Source organism: Sander lucioperca, chromosome 6 (assembly GCF_008315115.2).
Source record: "Sander lucioperca isolate FBNREF2018 chromosome 6, SLUC_FBN_1.2, whole genome shotgun sequence".
Taxonomy (NCBI): Eukaryota; Metazoa; Chordata; class Actinopteri; order Perciformes; family Percidae; genus Sander; species Sander lucioperca.
Window position 1 is genome coordinate 11,402,835 of NC_050178.1, and position 26,533 is coordinate 11,429,367.

Consider the following 26,533-nt stretch of genomic DNA (forward strand, 5'->3'; position numbering starts at 1 on the left):
TAAGTAAATTACAAGTACATTACAAGTACCTCAGAACTCAATTAGGCCTACTGTATACTTAAGTAAAATGTTTACATTCAACCACTGCAAGTATATGAGTATATGTTATTTGTTTTGCCTTTCTTTTTCTTCTCCCCCACCATTCATCATTCCTTCTTTATAGAAAATTTTCATTTAATCAGCACTCTGTATTTGTTAAATATAGCCTAAGGCAGCTTGTATAACGGTGTAAAATATACCGTATGTCAACAATTTATCTTACATTTCTTTGATATTTACAGTACAATCTGGTAAAAGTATTACCAGTAAAATGTACTTTTAGTATCAAAATAAGTCATTAGGCAGCAGAATCCCTTTCAGAATGTTATAATATTGGATTATTATTATTACTGATGCATTTCTGTATCTTTAGCATTTAAATGTTGTAACTGGTAAAAATATGATATAACAATTGGGTAGGTTAATAAATAACAATGTATCATTTATGAGGTGATTATATAATTTAAATGATTAATGTGTGTGTATTTTTATTGTGTGGTTTTATTTAATTTTAACTCTGAAGTGTCTTTGAGTATTGTAAAAAGCACTTTATAAATAAAATGTATAATTATAATGGAAAAAATTACTACCTCAGAACTGTTTAGTACTTGAGTAAATGAGTAGAGGAGACTGATCTTATCAAACCTCATTTAACCCCTTGAAACCTGGTATTTCCCATAAATGGTCTCTTAAGTGGCTTTAAATTTGGAATATACTATATATCAATGCCATCTTTAAAGCAATGCCATTTTATTGACAATATAACAACAGTCTAAAGGTGGAGATACTACAAATCATGTGTGCAGTATTGTAAGACACAACAATGATTCTGTAAATTCCAAACATTATTTATTTCCATTCACCAAAAATAGAGTTCAGAAATCTATAAAACATTGCTGTAACTCTAGTTAAGATGGAGCTATGAGTGGGTTCTTTACTGTGAATTTGTAATACCACATGTGCCTAAAACATTGTAGAAAACACAAACAAAGTGATAATAGAATCAAGTGGTCACCCTGTATTATCAAGGCTACAATTCAAATAACTCCTCCTGTCTCTCCTGGGTGAAGAGCCAATCAAACAGAAAGACCACCAAATCTGACGGAAACTCTGCAATCTTCTTTATGTTTGTCACATACCATACTTTATAGCCAGATTCTCCCAGTACCATGAGGAGAAACATGACCAAGACCCCAAGGAAGATGCGGTCCACATAAAAGTTTGCCTTTTCTCTGAATGTCCACTGCTCCCAAGGTAGCTCATGCCGGGCTTCGTAGTATTTACCAAAGTGTAGCATGGCTTCGTGTTCGTCGTTTATCTCTTCCACCGGAGCCTCCAGGTCTTGGCCACCCTCTGCTGCAGCCATTTTATTGTGGTGTTGGTGCTGATAATGAAAGTTCTTTAATTGTCTGAGAATATTAAAATGACAAAAGTATTAGCATTGCTTTCTGAAACTTAAATACTTATATTGTCTCTCATGACACTGCTCAAATCTTTGCTTTGCAGCTGTTTTAGGATGAATGTGAAGGGACTTACCTCAAAGAAAATTAGTTAAGGATGAAGATAAGATGCACACACAAAATTGAGACTCTTGGCTTTTTTGTCTCCACACCTACACCATGCTTGTGTGCCCCTTCAGCATTCGGAAGGCCACCTGCGACTGCCACAGGAGTGTGTGGTGCAAAGGCAATAAAAGCCAGGTTGGTTATGCAGCACCTCAGTCACTAAGACGAGGGCTGGGGATTAGACAACACTCAGCAGTTTCAAATCCCTCATCAAGGAAGGAGGTGACAGATGGTAAAATACGTATTGATATGTTTGTGAGGAAGGGACAGACAGAGATAGAGTGAAAGTTTCAGACGACAGCATGTTCATGTGAAACTATTCATCTTTATAAGGGGCACAGCAGGTGAATGTACATAAATATGAGAAAAATAAACATCTCACCGCAATAGTCAAAACCCACATATAAAATGACAAACAACATTTAAACTTGCAGAGTCTGAACTAGATTAGACCTTTTCTTCTTATGTATAGGTTCTCTGAGTGGAAGTATTGTGACATGGACTGAAACCAGGCATAGGTCAAACTGATGACAAAGCAGAACTGATGCAGATTTACAAGAAGCTTTAGCTTTAGAGTTGGGATAAATCACTTCAGCATAATGCTCTCTGGGCAATTTACTCAAATGCTTCAGAGTCTTTTCAACACCCTGCCACAGCTAATGATTGAAATATGGCTAAAACTAGCTGAATTAGCTGGAAAGGATGCCTGCATCCCCTGATAAAGACTAATGGCTGGATTGCTTGAATGTTTGAGAGTTTTATTCCATTTGGTTTAGTGCCTTTTTCTGTTCTCTGTATATTGAGTGAACACACTGTACTCTCTCTCTCTATTGATCTTACCCAATATGTCTCCCCATTCAAGTGACTACACAAACGCCAATGGTAAGCATTTGCAAATGAATGTTTTGTACTAAATCTAATCTAATTTTTAGCCAACTAGCAGCATGGTTCTACACTGCAATGTTGATCCGTCTGTCGGTCATTCCGTCCACCACTTTTGTGCCGATTAAAATATCTCAACTACTGTGTGACATATTGCCATGACATTTTGTACAGGCATTCATGGTGCCCAGAGGATGAATCCTAATGACTATGGTGATCCTCTGGCCTTGTGTTTAGCACCAACAAGCAGGTCAAAGTTTTCTTCTCCAGGATAGGTTGCCATTCAATTTGATACAGATCTTCGAGTTCCCCTTTACGATGAACTTTTACTTTTCTGATCTTTTGACATTTCATTATTTTCATACTTTGGTTTATGACCAAATACTTATGTTGTTTAGTGCTTATTATTGAATGTTAGCATACTAACACGCTAAACTAAGATTGTGAACATGGTAACATAGCTGCTCAACATCAGTATGTTAGCATTGTCATCGTGAGCATGTTAGCATTTAGCTTAAAGCACTGCTGAGCCTAAATACAGCCTCACAGAGCCACGGGCACGGCTGGAGCCTATTTAAATTGTTGTAAATTTGAAATAAGAACTGTAACATTAGCATATTTGAGAAACAATCAAAGTTTATTCTGGTGAATTTACCCACAACCTATTTGAACATGAAATGGTTGTTGCATAACTTATTATGTTGACATATTATAATTCAATATGAATCAATTTATGAAGCATCAATTGAAAACAAAAGAATGCATGTTGATGGAAATATATAATAGTTCTGTTGATTGCAGGCTGATTTTCTTTGAAATCTAAATGCCAAATAAATATGAATGGGTCAAAGATGAACTTGTCCCATGACCCAATGAAGTGCTTTGCTTTTGTGTTCGTTAATCGGTTGATATTCCAAATATCACATACATGTAATTCAATGAGTGCCATCGGTGCACCATCTCACTGTAAACCATGTGCACGAGAGTACTGCAGTTCTTTGTTACATTTTTACATCCACTTTCTCCGGTATGGCTGGTGTGCTGGTGGGGCACGCGGTGGGCTCTGTGGGTTTACACAACATGCAGCGCCTAGTGATCTGGATCAGCGTGACACGGAACCCATTTATCCTGTATGCATAAACCATTGGGTTGAGTGCTGAGTTCACATGGGACATGAAAATGCCTACATACATGGCAAACTTAGGTATGGAACACTTTGGGCAGAAAAAGCTAATGCAGTTCATGATGTGTATTGGCAGCCAACACACAGCAAAGAGGAACACCACCAAGGCCAGTGATTTGGCCAGCTTCAGCTCCTTCCGATAGTACCTGTCTCCATCGCACGTGGCTTCAGCACGCCGGTTAAGCTGTCGCCGGATCACCCTAAAGATCTCCCCATACAGAGCGATCATTACGGACAGGGGAACCACCACCCAGCCGAAGAAATTGAAGTACACCATGTAGTCCATTCTCATGACAGTGGTGAATTCACAGACAATGTCGCTGGAGCTGCTGAGGTTTCCTTGAGCATTGCGGTTATTCCATCCAGTCATTGGAACCAATCCAGTGAGGAAGGAGAGGATCCAACACAGAAAAACTGCCACATATGCCCTCCTCTGGGTCACTATGGTGTTGTACCTGAGCAGTTATTGGAAAACAAATGAAGACAGGTTTTTAATCACTGAAATGGACACATGCATCCTGTACTACTGGATGAGTATTTTTTTGAACAAACGCCAGTACATAGATTATTGTTGAGAAGCATTTTTCTCAAGCGCCAGCTTTTGACATAAGGATCCAACTGACAAATAAAAAGGAGTATGGGTAACTGCCAAAATCCCTTACCCAACTATGTCAGTTATTTAGGCAGACAGTGACATTTTCATTTGCTTAAAAGCTTTTGATGTCCAGCCCATTGATTTGCATTAAACCAGACAACGATATGTGGTGCCATGTCAGACATCAACCATCTGCTCTTGTTTCATTCTCTGAGCCTAAAAGCAATAAAAAAAGACTTACTACTACTATATTTATTTTTTCTCCTAAAATGTTTTTGGGGAAACTTTCGAGAGTAGGATTATCAGAAAACTAAGGGGTTTTGCTGTGTAAGAAAGGAGTTCAATTCAACTGATACAGTCACAATATGTTTGTTCTGAGAGCAATCTAAGACGATTTGTAAATTTGGGTAATATATAAATAAAAGTTCCTTGATTTGACTTATATTGAGTTCTAGTGAAATCAGGCTTGTGAATAAAGAGCACTTATGCCAATAACATATTTCAGAGTCTATTTTTATCAAGAAAGCTGCAACGAACTGGAACAGGCAATCATGGATTATGCTGGGATCCGCTTCCTATTGCTCTGTTATGAATATTCTATTGCTCTTCTTGATTTGCCACCACAACATTTATCATCCAACACAATCTCAACCAAACTAATCTGTACTTTCTGTTAATCTTTCTAAATCCTGAGACAACGAAATTACACTTTTCAGATGTAAGTATAGCCACTTGGTTTTAAAACAGTGTCTCACCTGGTGGGAATCTTGACACGCAGATATCGGTCAATGGCGATGGCCAGGAGGGAAAGGATGGAGCTCTGGGTGATGATCAGCAGCAGGCAGGACAGGAAGAGGCAGGTGTAAAACTGAGTGTTAAATTCCAGACTAATGATAATAGCCAGAGGGATGACCAAAACCCCCACAGCGATATCAGCCACGGCCAGAGACACAATGAAGCAGAAGGTGGTGTTGCGGAGAGCTCGGTTCACACACACAGCCAGCACCACCAGCACATTCCCCACCACAGAGGCCAGGGCAATAGCTGTTTCAATGGAGATGTACATCATGTCCACATGTTCCCGACGCTTGATACCAGGAGAAGAAGACATTTTTGCTAGTCGCAGATCTCGCTTATCTTTAGATAGTAAAAGAAAATCAAAAGTGGTTGTTGAAACTTCTTACCTCCACTTTAGGTTTTGCTTCCATTACTAGCTGAAAAGAATTGTACTTTTCTTTGCCACATTGACACATTAATGAGTGGCCCTTTTGTTCTCCTGAAGGGATGTTGGATGATTAATCCTTAGCATGTTGTTCAAGCTTTGTTCAGGACTGGATGCCAGTGCATCACTATACTCTTCTACATCCCTCTATCCCCTTGCTCTCTCTCTTAGTCACTCTCTCACGAGTCTGTAAAAACTGTGCTGGTCATAAAATCGAGGGGAGGGACTTTGCCTTCTGCAGCACCCTGCAGCAATAGTTTTGCTCACATTAAGTGTTTTTGTGTGTGTGTGTGTGTGTGTGTGTGTGTGTGAGAGAGAATGTGTATCGTTTTTGAGAGGAGCTGTGGTCTATATAATAACTGGCAGGATGCATTTTGATTACAAGGGTGTTCAAGCTCTCAGCTGAAGATTGATGTGCATTAGAGCTGATTGAAATCTGAGTGCACTCACAAGTTTAATTTTCAACTGTGAAATGTCCTGCTCGTCAAAATTCGTTATTAACTATACTTAAGGGATACTTGTCAAAATTGTTTTCAACTCTAAAAGAATCCAGTGTCCAGTATCCTGAAAACCCCAGCATCAGTCGATCTCACAGTGACAACAAGGCTCCAGGAAGTGACTGGAAAAAATAATCTGGCACATAAACACTTGTACCACAAATTATAATTTTTAAACATCTGTTTTTGTACTTTATCTTTAGTATGACATAAGTCTCTTCCTGTCTAAACTACAGTATGTGCACTCATGTTCCTCTCTAATTGTGCAACATCAACAAGAGAGGTGGTTGAGGTCCAATTCATCATTTATTCTATCTACTAGTCATGTTTCAGCGCAGTAACTGCTTTAATTAGAATTCTGTACATCTGCAAAAAACTTTGAATTCTTTTATCTTTTATGAGCAGTTATGATATTTTAATGTACACATTTAAGTGGTGTTTTAGTGTCTCTGTCACAGTCTCGCAGTTAAAGCTGCAGGAGGTAGAATTTTAAAAAAACGTATGAGACCGCCTCCTGCAGCTCTCCCGCCCTCTCTCCCTCCCTCTCCCCTCTCTGTCTAGCCCCTCCCATCAGGCGAGCACAGCACAGGCGCAGTGGCTTCATACAGTAACATTTACGAGTACTAATCATTCGTATCATCCCGATACCGTTATATAGCGGCAGTTCCATGAGAACGACCATCCCGTTTTCTTTGGAAAGCCCTTTGATTTGACATACTGTGAATCGAGGCTCTAGTTAGCTACATAAACATGAACTTGAATTAGCCACAGCCGTGAGCTACAGTTAGAAAATGGCTAACCAGCTGGTCTGCTGTGTATCCTCTCACACCACCTCCGACATGTCCTTGTTCAGATGACAGCAGTAGGCGGCGCTGTGGCTTCAGCCTCTGGTCCTCGTAGCAGGCTGCTGCCATCTGAATCAAGGACACGCCGGAGACGGAAAAGTAAACATGCTACACAAGCCAGTGTTCGTGCTAGGCTAGGGTGACCAGACGTCCCGGTTTGACTGGGACAGTCCCGATTTGACCGGGACAGTTCCGATTCTGAGTTGCGTGTCCCGAGTCCCGACAAAAGCCTGTCGGGACACTAAAATGTCCTGGTTTACACCAACCACTATGAAATTTCCCGGTTGTCAGCGATTACATAGCCGACGTGGTCTTATTATAGCCCGATCATTAACTAAACCCATGTAGAAAGAAGCATCCAGCGTATGATTTTAGTTGATAAAGTTCCCTTGGCCTTTGGAATTAAAATAGCCCCACATCATCACTTACCCTTCACCATACCTAGAGATTGGCATGGTTTTATTTCAGTTAGCCTAATAGCTGGTTTGATTTGCATTGATATGGATCTTATCTCAGTTAGCTATTAGGCTAATTGAAATAAAACCATACCAATCTCTAGGTATGGTGAAGGGGATGTGATGATGTGGGGCTATTTTAATTCCGAAGGCCAAGGGAACTTTATCAGGATGCATAGTATCCTGGATCCATGAAATAACTGGCCTTTAAAAATAAAAATCTGCCTTCCTCTATGGGAATTTAACATAGGGGTATGTATAATTATGGCCCCTGTATTTTTATTTACAATACATTATTAATTCACAAAAAAAATTGGTGTCCTTAAAAGGTCGGATTTTTTTGCAAATTTGCATTTGCCACATCAGTATTGATCATGGTAGCGATGGTTAGGCTAAACGTTATGTTGACCGCCCATAATGTTATATTGGATTTTTGTAATGGATCTCTTAACATTATCCTGAGATTCATTGTAACATCACTCGACATGTTAGTTAGCTTAGGTAATGTTAAAACAGATGTAATGAAATAAAGAGAAAAAGAAGTGTCTTTTACTTAAGGTGCATATTTATTGAAGAGATCTAAGAGTAATCCTAAAGTAATCAGATTACTTTACATGTTTTGGGTAATCCAACTGATTACGTTACTGATTACAAAAAGTGCCATGTAATTTGTAGTCAGTAATGGATTACATTTCAAAGTAATCTGACCCAACCCTGTTTGTGTGTGTGTGTGTGTGTTGTTGGTTAGAATAACACTGGTAACACTTTACGGTAAGGGTACATGAATTATCATGAATTCATGCATGAATTAATTGATGTAGGCTATGTATTATTATGCATTATGTAATTAATGATTTATGTGTTACTGCATTCCTTAATATCCCATGAATCATCAGGAATTTACGTGTTCATAGTCTGTCATTCGTGACCTCATACATGAACAACACACTAAAGCATTAGGTACGTGGGCACATCATTATGAATTATGATTTATTAAGCACGATCATGATTATTTATTTTTCTGCAAAAAAATGTGGTCATCACTGCGCAAATTCTGATTTGAACACAACTTGTGCATAATGATGTACCCACCTTACCTAATGCTTTAGTTGATGTGTTGTTCATGCATGAGGTCATGAATGAGAGGCTATGAACTCATGTCAATTCCTGATGATTCATAAGATATAAAGGAATGATGTAATGCACAAATCATGAATTAAGTCATGCATGAATTCATAATTCATGTACCCTTACCATAAAGTGTTACCATAACTTTAGTTAGAAAAATATCTTTTCACAAAGTTTTTCACAAGTTCAGTGGGTGCATTTTCCAAAAGAATGCTTTCATTCTGAAAAATAAAGTTGGTCCCACACGAAACTCACTCAATGTCTTTTAATATTATATTTCTTAGATATGTAGGCTACATACCAAGAAAATTCATGAATATTAAGTGAGATACCCCATTATGTTGTGAGCAGTAGGCCTACCTGTGCTGTTGGCAAAATTGTGTCTAATCTGTCTGTGTCTATGTCTGGGTGTTCAATTTTTTTAAAGTCGCTTTTTTATTCTAAAAAGCTTTTTAAAATGTCAGTGACGTCATACACATCGTACGGCCGGAGATACTGCTTTATGGCAAGCTCTGAGTCACTTCCTTTTTCTCTCTCGAGGCATCGACAACACAGCTGACAGGTTAGGCTCTCCCTGTCAATACACGTGCTAGAAAGAGGTTTGCTAATGTTTTAAAGACCACGCCGAAATATTCACTCTGACATTCTGGTTCCACTTCGGATGCCGTCAAGCGGGATCTCTGGTCGTAATCAGTCCTTCACTGACCAATCAGCATTCATTAGCAGAATGCTAGCGTGTTATGGGCAACAACAACTCAACCTGTAAGAAATCAAAAGGACATAAGTACTTGTTCATTCAACTTTCAACCTATAATCCATGTTGAACTTGCAAAAACTACAATCAAATCTAAGATTTCTCAACGGCAATCAGGCGAAAGAGACAAATTTAGCTCTCTAGCTCCATAGAGTCCCATTCATTTTGCACTCGCCTGCGATCACCCCCAGTGGAACTCTGGTGGAACTGCAACCAAATTCAGTACAATGGGGCTAAATAGGGAGTGAAAAGGCTTTCCGTAGACGGGCTTTGATTATATTTTTATTATAAAAATATAATTTTCTGATTCTAAAATTAATTTCTAAAATATATACAGTATATTTATTAATTTCATATGTATTTTACAAAGTCCATTCCCACGGATCTATTACCGTAATTTCATTGCTACTCTCTCCCTCAGTTGTGCGGCTTCTAGTGCATTTCATAAATTAGAGCCTTTATCCAATCAGATTTCACCCTGTGCTGTCTCTGGGTGAAAAATCTACTCTGAGGCCTTCAGAATTTCGAGTGAATCCCTCTGCTGTTTACGCAAATAGAGCTCAACAGTCCCGCCCCTCCTCCGAGAGACCTTGGGTTCCAGAAGTAAATTTCCTATTCATTTCTCCCATTGACATCTGGAAAAATCTGTATATAAAGAGTTTTAGACCATGCCTTAGGCTAACCAGACAGTACGTGACTCATAAGCATACAACATATCATTTCGAGTGAAAAAATGAACAGAAAATCCAAAAAAGTCAAAGGTACAAGACTGTGGACGAAGGAACTACTCATCCCATAAACCACCGCGCACCACTGAATAAAGGAAGCTAAGTTAGTTTAGCTAACAGCTAATTTGGCTAACCGCTAGCTGAGACAGCATGTAATAACTTTAAACGACCCTCAAAATAAAACCTGAAAATAACCGTTAAAATATATACCAGCTGTTACGTCAGCTGTAGTTTGAGTTAACGTTATTTTAGACTGAATCAAGCTGTCAGCTAGCGGTTAGCCAAATTAGCTGTTAGCTAAACTAACTTTAGGTTCCCGGTGGAGGCTAACGGCAGAAGCGTGGAACTGATCATGATTCGTACAGTGTCGTAAATCCTTGTAAAACAGGATTATCATCTTGCGCATGACGCATGCGCAGCACAGATCGGGTACTGACACACCCCCTACTCACCAGCATGAGTTCCACCAATCAGAGGCTCACTGTGGGATTGTGGGATTGTTCAGGATTGTGGGTAATGAAGTACTTATCCAAGACATCGCGAATAAAATACATTTATCTCAAAACAAGGTTGGTGCCCCATGAACTTTTGGCATTTTAGATGTAAAGTTAATGAAAAAAAGGTGGATGTACTTTTTCTTTAAATGATGAGCAGCTTTTGGTAAGTTTAATGGATTATTCTGCATTTTAGTAAAATGATTTAACTAGCTGTTACTGCTTGCTTTAGAGTTGCTACTGGTGTTAAATGTTTGAGCAGTGTCAGTGGCCACTGTGCCCTTGTGTGTGCTGGTGGCATGTGTGTTGTTGAGCCCCAGCAGCTTGGCTGGAATTTGTGGGGAGGCCTGTTAATCACTGATTGTGTTATTTGTGTTTTTGATTGCTTTGTGGTCGTCGTATGAGTAAATGTGAATGAATGTTATTACATTAATTTTGACTATATGTGATGCAGCACCCTGCCACTGCGTAAAAGTGATGGCTTCAGTTACTGTGTATTATTCATGTCTCTGCAATAGTGTATTGAAACTGTCTAGGTGTTGAGCCTTGTGTTAAATCATTTTATTCCACACGACAATGTCCTAGTGTCATGGTAAGGTTATTCAAAGGTGGTTTAATTGCTGAAGGATATTAGCCTACTGAAGGCCCAGGTGTAAAATACACGGCCCGCCACTGCATTGTGATTCACAACAAAGTCTCTTATCTAATAAACTTGCACAAAAAGTAAGGACATTTGTGTTTGGTAGATTATTTCTCTGTGGTAACAATGCTTTTTGGCAATACATCTTATACCGTTGGAAAGCCTGTTTAGTTCCCTTTCAAATGGTCCCCCATTTGTAAGGAACATGCATTTGTGGGATGAGCAGCAGCTCTGAGTATGTGGGTTGCGACCATGAAAAATTTGCCAAATCTTCTCTGCCATTGCCAAACATATGCAATACGTGCACTGGAACCTGAACATGTGGAGGAACGTTATGTTCAGTGATGAATCCAGATTCTGCCTACGGCAGTTGGATCATAGGATCAAAGTGTGGAGAAGATGCGGAGAATGCTATGCTGATTGCTGCACCGATAGAGTAACACCTTTTGGTGGAGGCAGTGTGATGGTGTGGGGCGGCATCTCCCTCACTGGAAAAACAAGGCTTGTCATCATTGGAGGCAATCTCAATGCAGAGAGATATAGAGATGAGATTCTGCAACCATTGGCAACCCCATATCTCCACAGTCTGGGACCGACCTCTATCCTCCAAGATGACAACGCTCGCCCCCACAGGGCGAGGTTTATCAGAGACTACCTCCAGAATGTGGGAGTGGAGAGGATGGAATGGCCTGCCAGCAGTCCTGACCTCAACCCCATTGAACACTTGTGGGATCAGCTTGGGCGTGCTGTTCGTGCCAAAGTGACCAACACAACCACGTTGGCTGACTTGCGACAAATGCTGGTTGAAGAATGGGATGCCATCCCACAGCAGTGTGTGACCAGGCTGGTGACCAGCATGAGGAGGAGGTGCCAGGCTGGTGTGGCTGTGTATGGTTCTTCCACACACTACTGAGGCTCAGTTTGTTAAATTAATAAATTGTTAAATTGCCAATATGTCTTGTTTCTTCAAATGTCAATCATCCAATCCAGCAAACACCAAACGAGTCAGTGGCAGAATAAGATGTTTGGCATTGGCAGAGAAGATTTGGCAAATTTTTCATGGGCACAACCCACATACTCAGCGCTACTGCTCATCCCACAAATGCATGTTCCTTAAAAATGGGGCACCATTTGAAAGGGAACTAAACAGGCTTTCCAACGGTATAAGATTTATTGCCAAAAAACATTGTTACTACAGAGAAATAATCTACCAAACACAAATTTCCTTACTTTTTGTGCTAAGTTTAGTTTAGCCATAATTTGACTGCAGCCCTGAGGCTTTGGCTACAGTAAACAGCACTTCCACTGAAAGAACACGCATCTATGGCAGTACAGCCAATAGGAACTCTCTCTCTGTAATGACCTGTGATTGGCAGAGGTCTCCTGTCAAGGCTAGATTAACCAAAGCCTGAATACAGAGCCAAGTAAGATATGCAGATGTCTAGTTTTCTCTCAGACCACTTGAATTATTAAATGCTGAAAGAACATAATAAAATGCCTACCACAGCTTTAATGGCACCTTTTTTTCCTCCAACCTTTTATAACTTGGACTCTGCAGGGTAAACTGCAGGTAGGAATTAGATCCAAAAGTTCAATTACTAAAACTTAATCTAATTGTCTTTTAGAGAATGAAAAGACTTTGGCAGCAAGTATCACTGAGCAAGCAATCAATGAGATGGTCTTCAGTTATTTCCTTAAGGAAGCATATTCAATGTCTGCCAGTAAATATATTCGATGACGCAGGATGTTGTGTCAGGACATTGCTTATGATCTCAGGCTCTGGTCTAAGCATTAGAGTGTTCGTGAGCTGACACCAAATCAGTTTTATTAGGCCTCTGTCAATCTACATGCCTTCATTGGCTCAAGTGGGAGTCTACATGCACTATCACTTCTGCAATAACTATAAATGTAAAAAAAAAAAACACTGCAGTATTTATCTAACATATTAGTTCAGCACTTAAGAACACTATTGTACTGTATCTGGTGCACTTTTATTGTTTACCCATTTCGTCGTTGCAGTTTGTTTCCCCCCCCCCCCCCCCTTGGATCAATCCAGAAATGAAAAAAATCTCCTTTGTAGTGGTGTGGTTTATATATAAACACTAATGTAACATGAAGGAGAAATTGCATTATTTTGTTCCACCAATTATTGATGATCAATTATGGGAAATTGAAATTGCTACAGATTGAAACATGTGGTAGACTAATGGCTTCAGCACACCCCGCAAAAGAGTAATTTTATTCCTATATCAGGCATATTCCTATATATATATAATTTCTTCCACTGATATTCCTCTACAGAAGACTTCCTTTGGTTGCATTACATCACACATCATTATCTATAAACAGAAGGAATGGATTTGATTATGGCCTTGCAGGGATCCGCTTGCGCATGTGCCACAGGGACTACATGACAGTAAAGCTTCTATTACCGGTTCCAATTAACAAAAGTATTCTCAACATCCTCACAGAGCATCCCAGTGTAATGCCGGAATTTATTTCACTCTGACATAATGACTACGGCTGCTATGCTGTCTCTGTTTGTGTCTATATTAATCGGTCAACCACAGCAGTTTTATAAATGGATATGAGTGTTCAAATGAATAAGCTGAATGGAGCGCAATTAAAAATAGATCAGGGAGCAGCTTTGAATATTAAATGTACAGACCAGCTCAATTCCCATAGTCAGGCCGACGACGTAACTCGATTACAAAATTGTCTCTAAGACATCAAAAACTGGTTGGCTCATAATTTCCTTCATCTAAACTCTTTGGCCCCTCAACACCATACCACACAGTTGTTGCCCAGAATCTGAATCACCTTTCTGCCTACATGAGACCACATGCCAAGAACCTTGGTGTTATATTTTTTGAAGTTTTAACGGACAGGTAAATTCCATTGTCAGGTCTAGTTTCTTCATCATCTTAACTCTGAGTCATCTCCAAAATTAAACATTTCCTATGACTCTCTGGTCTAGAAAGAATCATTAATGCAATAAGATCATCCAGGCTGGACTACTGTTATTCTCTCTCGGCATTTCTCAGGCTACCATTCAAAACGCTGCCGCCCTGTGATTAACAAGGTCAAAGAAATGAGACCACATCACCCCTCTCCTTGCCACTGGTTTCAGTTCCTGTCAGGATAAACTTCAAAATCTCTTAATTGTCTACAAATCTCTCCATGGTCTTACCCCTACATGTATATCAGAACTTCTCACCCCTTACAGCACCACCACACCCCATGGTGGCTGTGCCCCACTCATAAATAAAAAAGCCGGGGCCATTAGACAGGCTGAGTTTGTGGGTACTTTTAAGATGCACTTTGAGACCCACTTTTATTCTCTGGCTTTAAATTGATTAACCTGTTTTCTGTTTTTTTTTTTTTATCTGATTCCTTTGGGTTTTTAAATTTGTTTAAACTTGTTTTATTTCTGTAATGTCTATGCATTTGTTTTATGTCTGTATAAATATATGTCTGTCTTTGTGAAGTCTTCAGATGCAACACTTGTTAGCTTTTTAATAAAGTGCTATATAAACGAAATAAACTTAAAACCCTTCCCTCTACATATAGGGCAAATAGTCAGCTTGTGTGCTGGAGGGAAATAAACAACATCTGCAACCAAGAATACAGGTTTTCCTGACGTTAGCATGCAGCTACGTGTAGCAGTGGGATGTAAACACTGCAACTTGCGTGGAACAGATGAACTTATAAAGAAACCTTGCACGATTTGATGTCAGTTTGAGCCGAGAGTAGAAAAAACTCTTTGGAAGCGGAGTTTTCAAAATGGTAAACATGAGGTTTGTTGCTCTTTTACATAATGTTTACCGCATTAATTTGGCCACATCTAATTTAAACATCTGATATTGAAACATATATATGACAGAAAATAAGGAAAAGCATAATAGGTCCCTTGAAAACAAGATTGCTATACTGTAGGCGGCTTTTTTATTTAAATGTTTTACTTTTTTATGTGTTCAAATAGATCTGACTGATTAGGTGTTTGAAGTGTCAGTATGAGCTGTGTGGGGGTTGGTTGATCTTGTAGTTCCTTCTTTGTTGAGTGTTTGATAAAAGCATTTTCAGCAAGAACCACTGTACTTAGTTCCTAGTGGTAGTGCTGCTATGATCACTTTCATATTCATGTCTATTTTATTTGTGATAAGGTGCATTTTTAATAGTCATTGTTTGCTTTGCTTGCATATGTTTTTTTTTCTATGCCAGCTCAGTAATACTTGGGCTCCATTCATTTTAAAAATGGAAGTGGAATTGGTGTTACATTGTTTTTGTGATCGTTATGAGCCCAAATCGCAATCAAAATTTGATTACTTGCACAGCCCTAACCACAAACACCGCACAAAAACAACACACCACATGTGTGAGAGAAAAAAAATCGAGCATTTTTAAAGTTTAGATTAGGATAAGGGTGAGAAGCGGACACTTTTTCTCAGAGACTGTATCCAATGCTTCTAATAAAACAAACTAAATGTCATATTGATACAAATTTGATATGCTATGTCTGGGATTACTGTAACTGCAGCACAATACCAGTCAATGTACCTAAACTAATACCACTTTCGCAGTGTGAATGTGGTTAATTTACCTTTGGAGCTCCAGGGTGGTAGTTTCAAAACAAGTCCCTAACATTGTGAAACATTTCTATCTAAATCACAAAACTTATGCTTAATGCAGCTAAGATGACTTAAAGCTGCTTATGTGAGCTGTTAGGAATTAACCTTTTTACAAGAGTTTGCAAGTATTTATCTGTAAACCAGTCACATCTGTTGTCAAGATATGAATCATTTCCTCCTGACAGAAATAACATGAGGGCTCTTATCTTAGACCTTTTTTTGTCATCCACATGATATATTGCAACAGCATACATATATATTTTTTCAGACATGGCACAACATTAAAAGTTAAATGCTACTATACAATCACGAGTACAATTACATAAGCATGCAAACATCCACATAGCGTGCAGCAAAAGTATCTTAGTGTCATCACAATAAAAAAGCGAGTGGCCAAAGACTTCCTCAAAGGTTTCACAAGACCGAGATGAATGATAAATGGCACAGCACATTTAGGCTCAGACTCATATTCAGACACGCTACACTACTAACCACCAAACATAAGCCAGATTGAAAGCACAATGGCTGTGGAAACAGTCATCTACACGTTGTTCGAGGTGCTTATTGCTGTTAGCTGCTGTCTCGGTAACATGTTGGTTATTTTGGCTCTGTGGACCAGTAAAAGCATTCAACAGCCTACCTTCTGCCTTATTGTCTGTCTGGCTGTGGCTGACTTCATGGTTGGCTGCGTGGCCATACCACTGGCGGTGTTGGTGGACGGACGAGTGGGGACTTCTTTCTACGGCTGTCTCTTCATCAGCTGTGTGGTCATCCTGCTGACCCTAGTCTCAGTTTTGTCTCTTTTGGCTATTGCAGTGGACCGCTTCCTCCGGGTGTTTTTCCCTCTCAGGTAAGACTTTTTCTGGATGGTTTATTGTGCAGAGAAAAGTAAAATAGTGCTGCTAAGCATGTCTTTGAATCCAAATGTTATCCATTTTATCTCAACCTCATTCGGCCCTTTTGCATGACTTGCACTGTAAAAAGGCACTGATTTACTGTACATCCCTACAATGAGCTAATGATGGTTCTATATCATTTGTAATTACTGTGCATTTTAACTACATAATTGGGCATATCAATAATTAGTGTTTTTCTGTTTAGGTACAAAAGGACTGTAACACAGAGACATTCTTGGCTTGTAGTAGCAGCATGTTGGCTTGTTGCAATACCACTGAGCTTTGCTCCCATGCTTGGATGGTGCAACCATGAAACCTGGTCTAAGTCCGTCAACTCTACTATTGTCTGCAAGTTTATAGACGTGATCCCCATGTCATACCTAGTTTACTTCAACTTCTTTCTTTGCACCCTGCCACCTCTGTTGGTGATGACTGTATTGTATGCCTACATTTTCTGGACAATCCGAGGAAACCTTCGAGAGAAACCAGGCAACGGTGCCCAAACCCAGTCGCAGATCTACCTAAAGAAAGAAAAACAGCTGGCAGGATCTCTGTCTCTGGTCTTGGCTCTGTTTGCGCTGTCCTGGCTCCCTCTCCACATAATGAACTGCATTCTTTACTTTGGTGGTCCAAATTATGTACGAGTAGAAGCTATCTATATTGGCATTCTGCTTTCTCATGCTAACTCAGCTGTAAACCCAGTTGTGTATGCGTTCAAAATACAAAAGATCAAGACAGCATACCTGAAGCTCTGGAGACAGTATATTTCATGTGGAGAAGAAAATCAAGGATCTCAGACAAGCCAGTCAACAGACAACAATCTCAGTAGTGTGGCCAACAATGAGTGAAAGAATATTTTGTTTGTTTGCTTCTTTGTTTTTAAGGAGCAGGTTTGATTGACTGTTGAGCATAATTAAACATTGGTCAAACACATTGTGTGAAAAGTTAAGAAAGTCAGTTACAGTATGTGAAGTTTGAAATTATTGAAATAAAAAAGCTACCTTTTAAAGGATGATGTTCTGTGTATTGATACAGTGAAGATATCTAGCCAAGTGCACTGAAATATCTCTATGTTCAGGAATCTGTTTGTGTTTGAGTGACCTGTATGTGGGTACACATATGGGTGATTATTGTACAAACTGTCTTGCAGAAGGAAATGGCAACTTCCACTGTCTTAAAAGCTTTAGTTTCATATCACTGTTGTGCTTCTGTTTATATTGAAGTTCCAGTTCTTTTGTCAATTTCACAGGAAGCACACACTGCGTTGGAAATTACCTTCACTATCTTTAAAAAAGAATTGAACTTTTATGACACTAGAAAGATAAATTCAGACATCTTAAGCATTATTGTTGTTGTCATCATTAAGTTGGGAACATTCATTTTATGGCATGTAGCTGTGTACACCCGACTAGAAAAATAGAAACCCATGTGCAATGTTCTATAGTCAAAGAGCCCTGTAAGAGAACTCTTTAGAGCTTCAGACCTTGAGATGTATGGTCATTTATTTGAATCTGTAGTTTTCAATCCATTGTATAGGATTGGATAGCATAGACCTCTTATAATAATATTTCTTCCCCCATTGAAAAGGAAGTAGAAAAAAACTATTTCAAAAGAGTGCACTCTAACACAACAACACCACAAAATACAGCCTCAATAATTACCCCAAAGTTGAGTCAGCTAGTATTATTTATATATATATATATATATATATATATATATATATATATATATATATATATATATATATATATATATATATATATATATTTATATTTATATTTTTCTGGTCAATGTGTTGACTATAATATGATATATGACTATATATAATATATAGGCTACGACATTTTCTTTGGCTAATCAGCATTCATCTTTATTATGCTGTTTTGTTTTTGTGTTAATGCTTGTCATAAGTTCTTATTTCAGAAATGAAGTGGAACTTGATTGCTTATGTTTACAGGCTTTTGGTTAGTTGTGTGATAAGCCCTTTTTTCCATTTCCTCACTTTAAGAATCTGTACAGCTCTATTTTCTTTTGTACATACCTTACACCTTTGAAGTTAAAAATAAACGTGTTTCATGTTAATGAATGCAGTCTTTTATTAACGAGCAGTTACTTTCTGCCTGCTGTAAACAGTTTATGCATATTTATGAGCCAGCAAAATCTTGACTAAATATATCATAAACTAATGTCTTCAGTCTACACTGGTGCACAAATCGCTCTCCATGCAGATAAATGTGATATGACAGTTTTAGGGCGTTTTCACACATACCTTATTTGGTCCGGACGTTCGGACTTTTTAGTTTGATCCGAACCAAAAGTACAGGTGTGAAACCTCCCCCGGACCACGGTCCGGATCAAAAGACCAAATTTTGGTCCGATAAAAAGAGGTGGTCTCGGTCCGGACCAAACTGAATCATGGTCCGTTTCGTTTATAGTGTGAAAGCATTTTTTGGATAGTTCGGACTTTCGGACCAAATACAAGAAGCTCTGGCAGGCTCTCCTTGTGTTACAAGACCGGGGAAGCTTAAGGAATAGCTCGGTGCTTAGTGTGTAGGATACATGAGAGAGTGACGGTGAATGCGTTCAGAGCAGACAGCTGTCAGCTATCAGAGCAGAGAATACATCAGCAGTTTATTTGTTAAGTGGTAGTAAATGTACAGTGTAGGTTTCCGTTTGTCTCTGAATAAATGCTCCAGAAAGAAAGTTCCCGTGTCTTGCTTCTCAACATCACAACAAAACAAAAAAGAGCCGCGGCAGTCGAGGAGAGCAGCAGTCAGTTGAAAAAACTCCGACCCAGAGAGAGGATACGAGAGGACGAGGAAGTCCGTCTACAAACCAATCAATTAGTATCAGTATCTGGAGACGCAGCTCACGTATGTCATGACGACAGGACGTAGTTTTGTCACGTATAGAGCTTTAGTGCGCTTGCATAACTGCAGTGTGAAACCAAAACTTACAGGATCAAATGTTACAATGTAACAAAAACATGAACCTTGGTTCGGACTTTCAGGTGTGAAAACGCACTAACTGTGGCACGTTTGACAAATCCACCTTTTAGGGGCGTCTGGTTAGCTCACCTGGTAGAGCAGGCGTCCATGCATAGAGGTTTACTCCTCGACGCAGCGCCCGTGGGTTCGAGTCTGTAACTGTAAAGATTTTACAATGTTTACACTAAAAAACACCTAAAACTAGGTCACTGGAACATTTAATTTACTTATCATAGCTCAAAATCATGTGTCTTCATGCGTGGCGGAAGAGACCAGCCTGATCACATCTTCTGGCCGGTACCAAATAACATCGTCTCTCATAGGCCAGAAGAACTTGTTTTTGCCAATATGACTCATGGTTCTCACCAGAGCACAACCCTCAGGGTCCACATCCCGTATAATGCCAGGGTAAGGATCCCCATCATACCGTACCACACACCAACTTCCAATCCAATCTTCCAGTCTCCATGTTCTGTGCTCCCAGTATGTCGACTTTTTTGAGACCAAAACACTGGCAAGGATGGGGATCTGCACAAAAGCAGCTGAGAAGTCGCCAAGAAATCTCCCCCGGTCTTGTAGAGACAATCTAAAAGAGCAAAATGCATTTAAACACTGTGGAGATATACATTGGAAAATGTTAAACTCTCATTACAAAGGTGACATGTGTGATACCTGATGTATCTGCATGGTTCCTTCGATGGTCAGCAGGCCATTTCCCCCTCAGTGATGTACATTAACTTGACAGTCAATGGCTGGTTAAGCAGTTGTTCATACAACACTTTTCCAGTTGGAAGGTCAATGCCCTTGGCCACAAGCGAGTCTGCTTGGCGCTTAACAGCCGCACCAATTCCATCAGCTGAGCCCTTCCCATGTCCGGCCTCCAGAAAATTCCAGGTCACCTTTTGGAATCCCAGCTCATATGGTACTTTGCTCAGGAAAAAAAAGCTCTTTTTTGACCTATACTGAGTGGTTGGGCCATCACTTATGACATGCAGGGTGGTTGCAGCTGTGTTTAGTTGTTTGAGGTAGGGAAGCACTTTTTTGAGGTGAGCCCAGATTGCAGATGGGTCATGGCGCAGCAGACACAACACCATTCTTAGTGTGAGCCACACCAGTATGGAGGCTACCTGCTGGTGGGAATCACCAAAATGGACCGCTTGGATTTCATTGTAAAATTTGCACATGTAATTTTCTGCGAAGTCAATTTGTAGAACAATACTGTCTTCGTCAATCTTTTCTTTTAGTGCTCTCAAAGACAGATATTGGTGCTTTATGTTGTGAATGTGCTTTCCCATCTTTTTTTTCAGTTGGTCCGAAAAGTCATCCAAAAGTGTCTTCAAAGTCCCATATACTTTTTCCTTCGTTGTGTGGTGAACTTTAATCATTTCTTTGGAGCCGTCTTTTTTCTTTTTTTCTCTGTCTTCCACAGAGCTTCTCCATTCAAACCACCAGGTTTGCTCCCCAGCATCGAAGGCAGAGGTTTGGAGCTCATGGTCTTAATTCAGACACTCCCTCTACATGCATTCTTTTGTCACATTTTTGCACGCAATTGAATACATGAGATCGGTGACTTTGGAAGTTTTAATGACTTTGTGAAAGAACAGTTTGTTTGCCATGAACTGTATGTTTGAGTGTAGCTTACACAGACATGTGTCTCTGTCTTTGATCGTTGGTGTAACGATCCAAAAGGGTCGCTTTTTGCAAAACTCTGCATAGGAGAGTCTGACTTCGGGATTCTCGTGTCTAAACTTCAGGTGCAGTGTCTGCATAGAACCCACCAGGAAGCGCTTTTGCATTTTATTTTTTATCTTTGTAATTGTCTCTTTCTTTCCAGTAGTGGCCCTACTGTTATCGTCACGTTCTAAAAACTTTGTTATCTTTTCCTTCACTTCTTGGCTGACTCTGTTTTGTTGTGTTTTGCGGGTGTATTTGAGTTTGTCGGCCCTTGTCATGTTTGTCCTGATTAGTTTTGTAGAGAATCCAAACTCTTTCTTGGCCATGGTGACCAGGCGGTATTTTTTTAAGATCTTGCCAGCCACAAGTTTGGAGATCAGTTGCCGAGCTTTATGATTGTCAACATTCTGATACTTTTTTCTTATTTCTGACATAATGGTGTTATGGAATAGGAGTGTCTTCTTTAATTGCTTGCTTCCTTGCTGCATCTGTTGCTTTGTCTTCATTTTAGGTGACTCTAGGGTCCGTAGGTTCTTCTTAAGTCGATTACTTCTTTTTTTGTATTTTTCAACTTTTCTTTTTTTTCAAGCTTTTGTTTAATGTCATTAAGATCTCTGTACACCTTTGCTCTTGCCTTCGCAACCTTTTTTCTCCCTCTTTTCCTCTGTGGAGTTCTCTCTGGTGTAGGCTCACACAGCTGAGGTGTTTCAGGGATGTCTTCTGCATTAACACTCATGTTGTCTGGTGATTATGGTGGTGTTGTATGTGCCATGAAACTATTCACTGCTGAGACCATTTTCAATTTCCTACGTCTGTTTTGTTGAGAAATTCGCCACTGTCTTCTCATTTTTCGTTGTTCTCTTTTTGTACCTCTGTGCTGGTATTGCTTGCCATCTTAAAGAAAGAGCCAAGACATCATGTCAAACCTACTTATCTATTGTTATAATCTCTTATTTACCAACAATATTGTAATAATAATACATAATAAAATACTTCCTTACTACCTTAACTGTTTTTGAATTTAAATGTTTTTTTACATTAAAGTTTTAGTATTATAGCCCAAATAATTTGCTGTTTAGCACGAACAATGTCATTTCCATCACAACTTGTCTTTACCACCACAATGAACACTGTGGTCGAAATGACATTTCCCCCCCTTTCCCTCTAAAATCTCATGCTATGTAATGCTAATATTAGTTTTAGAGTTAGCATTAAATATACACAAATTACACATTATTAAATTAAATGTATCCAGTTATTTTTACGTCCATGTGAAATATGAGCTGTTTGGAAATGACGACCAATAAACATACTCTCAGTTTTACTCATATTTACCTTGATTTTTCTTCTTTTCATTACCCCCTGTAGAGGACACCATTTCATCCAGCCATGTGTTCCACTATGGAGTTTCTGTTGCTATGGTTACTAAGTATACAAACCTAAAACAATGATCCCAGGATTCTATTGTGTGTGGTGGAAATTACATTAAACCCAAGGGACAAGGGTTCTACTTATGAAAAATATAGGAAAATGTGAATAAATATAGCAAAATATAATATGTAGAATTGAAATAAACGGTATTTTATTTACATTATTTAAATATTTAATTTAGAATTAAGCGAGGTTGAAGATACAAAGTCTGGCTTAGGAACAGAGGGAAAACAGTAAAAACATGCATAAAAGGCCTCATATTATATAATAAAAAGAATGATTGAGCCATGATGCATTTTTTATAAGTTCCCCTTAGGGTGAAGTAAGTGTGACAAAAACAAAAAAGAAGAAATGTTTTTTAGTTTTTATTATTTCATCCAGGGACAAGAAAAGTACCATAGTTAAAGAATCACCCATTAATTATACTTATTTAACTAACTACTAAATAATATCTTATTTTTTAAATCTCAAATAGTTCATTGATTACTTTCTAATCTAACAAATCTATACCTCAGAATCTGCAAATATTTTTGAAACATGTCTAATATCTATTCTAATACATTTCTCATGTGTTGTTATTTCATATGACATAACAAAAACTATAGCAGTATTAAAAAAAAGAGCTACGTCAAATTATTTCAAGGGACATACATTAAGGGGGTCCCCGGTATATTCTCTATCTTGTAAGGGGTCCTTGACTGAAAAATAATTGAGAGCTTCTGCAGTATAGTTCCCAAAGCTTAATCTTCCCGAGTGATGATAGTCTTTGGCCACAAGATGGCGTCATAGTGGCTCCTTCGCCACTCAGTCAGCGTGAGAGAGCTTCGTTCCTAGCACTCATTGTAGGCTACCTCTCAAGGAAGGTAATAGACTGTATAGTTATCACCTGAGTAGGATTTACTCCATCCCACAAACTATACAACCTACTACCTCACCTTGCTAGGCTCAACTTCAGGCACCAATATCCTTAAAAACAAGACTACTCAATATGTATCAACTTCAGTACATGTTGTTAGAATAGACCAGTTCCATCATTGTGTCTGGTAAATGTATTTGTTGTGTCTGCACACTTCTCTTCAGAGGTGAGGGACAGGTTATCTCTTAAATTCCATGAGGCTGAGTTCCTTATCCATGGAGCCTCCCATGTAGGTTTCGGCTTCACAGTAGATCAACCTGTCTCCTTAGGAAAGACAGTAGATTGTATAGTTATCTCAGAGGGAGGACACAAACCCCACAACTATTCAATCTACTACCTCAGCCTCAAGGACAGATATTTTTGTAGGTAGCAGTGGAAAATTGTCGGTTGAACTGCGAGACAAAAATAAAGAGAGAATGAGTGAGTTTTTAGATCCATTTGGGCCCACAAAGGTAAAAAAAATATTACAGAATATACAGTCTGTGTAGAGGCCAAGATAGATGTGTTTACATTATGTCATTTCAGACTGTGTTTAGTAGCAGCGCTTTACAGAAAACCTAAGTAGACTGCAAATTCTTTCCTGTAACTATCATTTATTATAATTTCTTTTGTAGTAAGCTCCTGCAATTGCATCCAAAATACTAGTTAAAACATGCACACATACAAACTTAAATAAATAATAGATATAAAAATATTCAAATGACACCCCTCACCATGGAACAAGGTAGTCTGATAACAGTTTAATCAGGAATTACCTTCCAGGAACAATTTCATCTCCAGACTCACCACCACTGTAGAGTTGTAAAGTCAAGACCCGTTTCACCAGACTTGCAACCAGCCTGACAGTGCTACTGTGTTTACTGTACGTGTTATTCAGTGTCTGACCACTTGTACTGGCCTGCGCAAATGCATTTGGCCAGTGTTTGAGAACGACAGGTGTTGGACATGCCGCACATTGGCGTACACTGGAAATTTGCAAAAGAAATGGTACGTTCTTAATGACCTGCACATTAAAGACAAAATACACTTCTGTCAACACAAAGACCTCACTTTTTAGGGAAATTTCATTATAATGAAGGGCAGCTGTGCCAAGAATTAGTACCGATTTTACTCTAAAACCTTTTCAAAAATCTTTACATCTTTCTTACAAACAGAAAAAATAGCTCAGTTCTAGCAAATATGCCCCCAGTTCAGTTCCTTCTGTCTCTATGACCAGAAAGCACTTGGAGAAAAAGGGAAAATGGCAGTACGTCGGCCATCTTAGGGAGTCGTTTGGCACCCGTACCAAACATCTGTGGTGCAACCTGTTAACTTCTGCCTCCTCCTTCCAATTCCTTTCCATAAGATAGACTGTTTATTTCCCCCCCAAATAATGGTAAAGGGGATGTTGAGATTGGCTTGAGGAATGCTTGTTCATAAATTATTTCAGAGAGTTGATTGTTGCTGTTTCAGAAATGCATGCCAAGAAATCCTGCAAGTGATTTTTGTTTTTGCTTGAGTTTTTTTAATGGAGGAACTGAATGTTTGACTTCAGAATGCAGCATTGCCCTTTTTGCTAAGTGTGAAAGCCACTTCAAGTCCATTGAAAAGGGAGTCTGTTTACTGTGCCAGAGTCTGGGACACAAGCTGGGCAGAGCTGTCTGGGACCCGACAGAGCCATACTTTGGCTGAGCTTCCCGAGCCCAGACACTGTTATGGTAGACAACGATGGTCAACTCATGCAAAGGCTACGACACTTTGCATAAATTAGCATGTGAACCATGGACGCTGAAAAGCGGCTGGGCAGTTCATTACATTCTGAATTCCTCTTTGGCCTAATTAATGTCGACAGTGATGGAAATGTTTTGGCAGGCTGTGCAACTATGGTGCCAGGGCATGCTCATTGAGGCAGAATGAAAAGGCACAAGGGCATCAGAGAGTGGGAGGCCTTAATTGAGATGTTGAATTAATTAGATGGTAAAGACGGTATTAGACGGTATCAAACTCTTCTAACTGGCTGGTCAACGCAGAAGGGATGGAGCGAAAACAGGAGTGGATTCAAATTCAAACAAGAAAAGTTGTGTGGACTACAAACAAAATTTGTTTTGGTGATGGGCCATTACTGTGTGGTTCTCTGGTGAAACATTAATATCTTCTAAAATAATTTATTTGTTAGGATACCTGCTTATCCATCTAAAGTAATAAAAACTATATTAGAACAGTCAAAACACATACAAATGATGTGTTCACATTGTTTCATTAAATTATCAGCAGTCTGATTCAAACATCCGTTCTTCTGCCTCAATTAATTTAAAGATAGCCAAACTGCTACCTTTACTTTAGACAGAAGTTGTGATTCCCAAGCAGAATACATCTCTCAACCACAGGCCAGTAAGGCCTGCAAACAGGTATACTTTTTTTCTTCATTCTTACCTTGATTGTTTCCAAATATCCTGTTGCTGATTGTGCATTTTAACAAAAGCTGAGCTAGAAGAAAACTATTAGTACCTTAAATACGAGTCCATGTGGGTGAGTGGGTCGGTTTTTAACCAAGAACTACAGCAAATGCTTTCCTTTTTCTTTTTTTTTCACACTGAAGTGACGGTTTGACTTTCACAGTCTATCCCCAAGCTGCTGATGATAGGAAAATGGCTGCTCTGTTGCAGAGTATAACGAAGGAATAGTGTTATAAATCCATGACCTTCATCTGAGACTCCCTCAGAACAATCAGCGTGCCAATCAACATATCGCTGACACCGTCATTCACTGTTGCTTCAGATAGAGCAGCTCGTCTTAGAGCGGTAAACGTTCAACTTATTAAAGATATCCACGCTGTCAAATGCCCAGGTGCCGAACAAACTGAGAATTTAGTAGACAAAAGCACAAAAAATACCCATTACAAGTCGGCTTTGGTCCATGATGATCGGCGGAATATGGGGGACGACTGTGAGGGAAAAGACTGAGGTTGGTTCTCTTGTGCGGCTCTCCCCAATAT

At 39.2% G+C, this 26,533-nt stretch overlaps 2 protein-coding genes and 1 long non-coding RNA gene across 3 annotated transcripts; 1 reads left to right on the forward strand and 2 right to left on the reverse strand.

Moving 5' to 3' along the window:
- Positions 1 to 871: 871 nt before the first annotated feature.
- Positions 872 to 1,793, reverse strand: LOC116051456. Its single transcript, XR_004105355.2, has 2 exons — positions 1,576 to 1,793; positions 872 to 1,423 (listed from the first exon to the last, which is right to left on the reverse strand). It is a non-coding gene; the product is annotated as an uncharacterized LOC116051456 (long non-coding RNA).
- A 1,271-nt stretch (positions 1,794 to 3,064) lies between these two features.
- Positions 3,065 to 6,397, reverse strand: LOC116051615 (adenosine receptor A1). Its single transcript, XM_031302138.2, has 2 exons — positions 5,020 to 6,397; positions 3,065 to 4,124 (listed from the first exon to the last, which is right to left on the reverse strand). Exons 1-2 carry the CDS (start codon positions 5,373 to 5,375, stop codon positions 3,488 to 3,490), a joined length of 993 nt encoding a protein of 330 aa, XP_031157998.1. The 5' UTR covers positions 5,376 to 6,397; the 3' UTR covers positions 3,065 to 3,487.
- A 9,622-nt stretch (positions 6,398 to 16,019) lies between these two features.
- On the forward strand, positions 16,020 to 17,894 carry LOC116051612 (adenosine receptor A1-like). Its single transcript, XM_031302133.2, has 2 exons — positions 16,020 to 16,505; positions 16,757 to 17,894. The coding sequence occupies exons 1-2, from the start codon at positions 16,177 to 16,179 to the stop codon at positions 17,397 to 17,399; spliced, it is 972 nt and encodes a 323-aa protein (XP_031157993.1). The 5' UTR covers positions 16,020 to 16,176; the 3' UTR covers positions 17,400 to 17,894.
- The last annotated feature ends 8,639 nt before the right edge of the window (positions 17,895 to 26,533 follow it).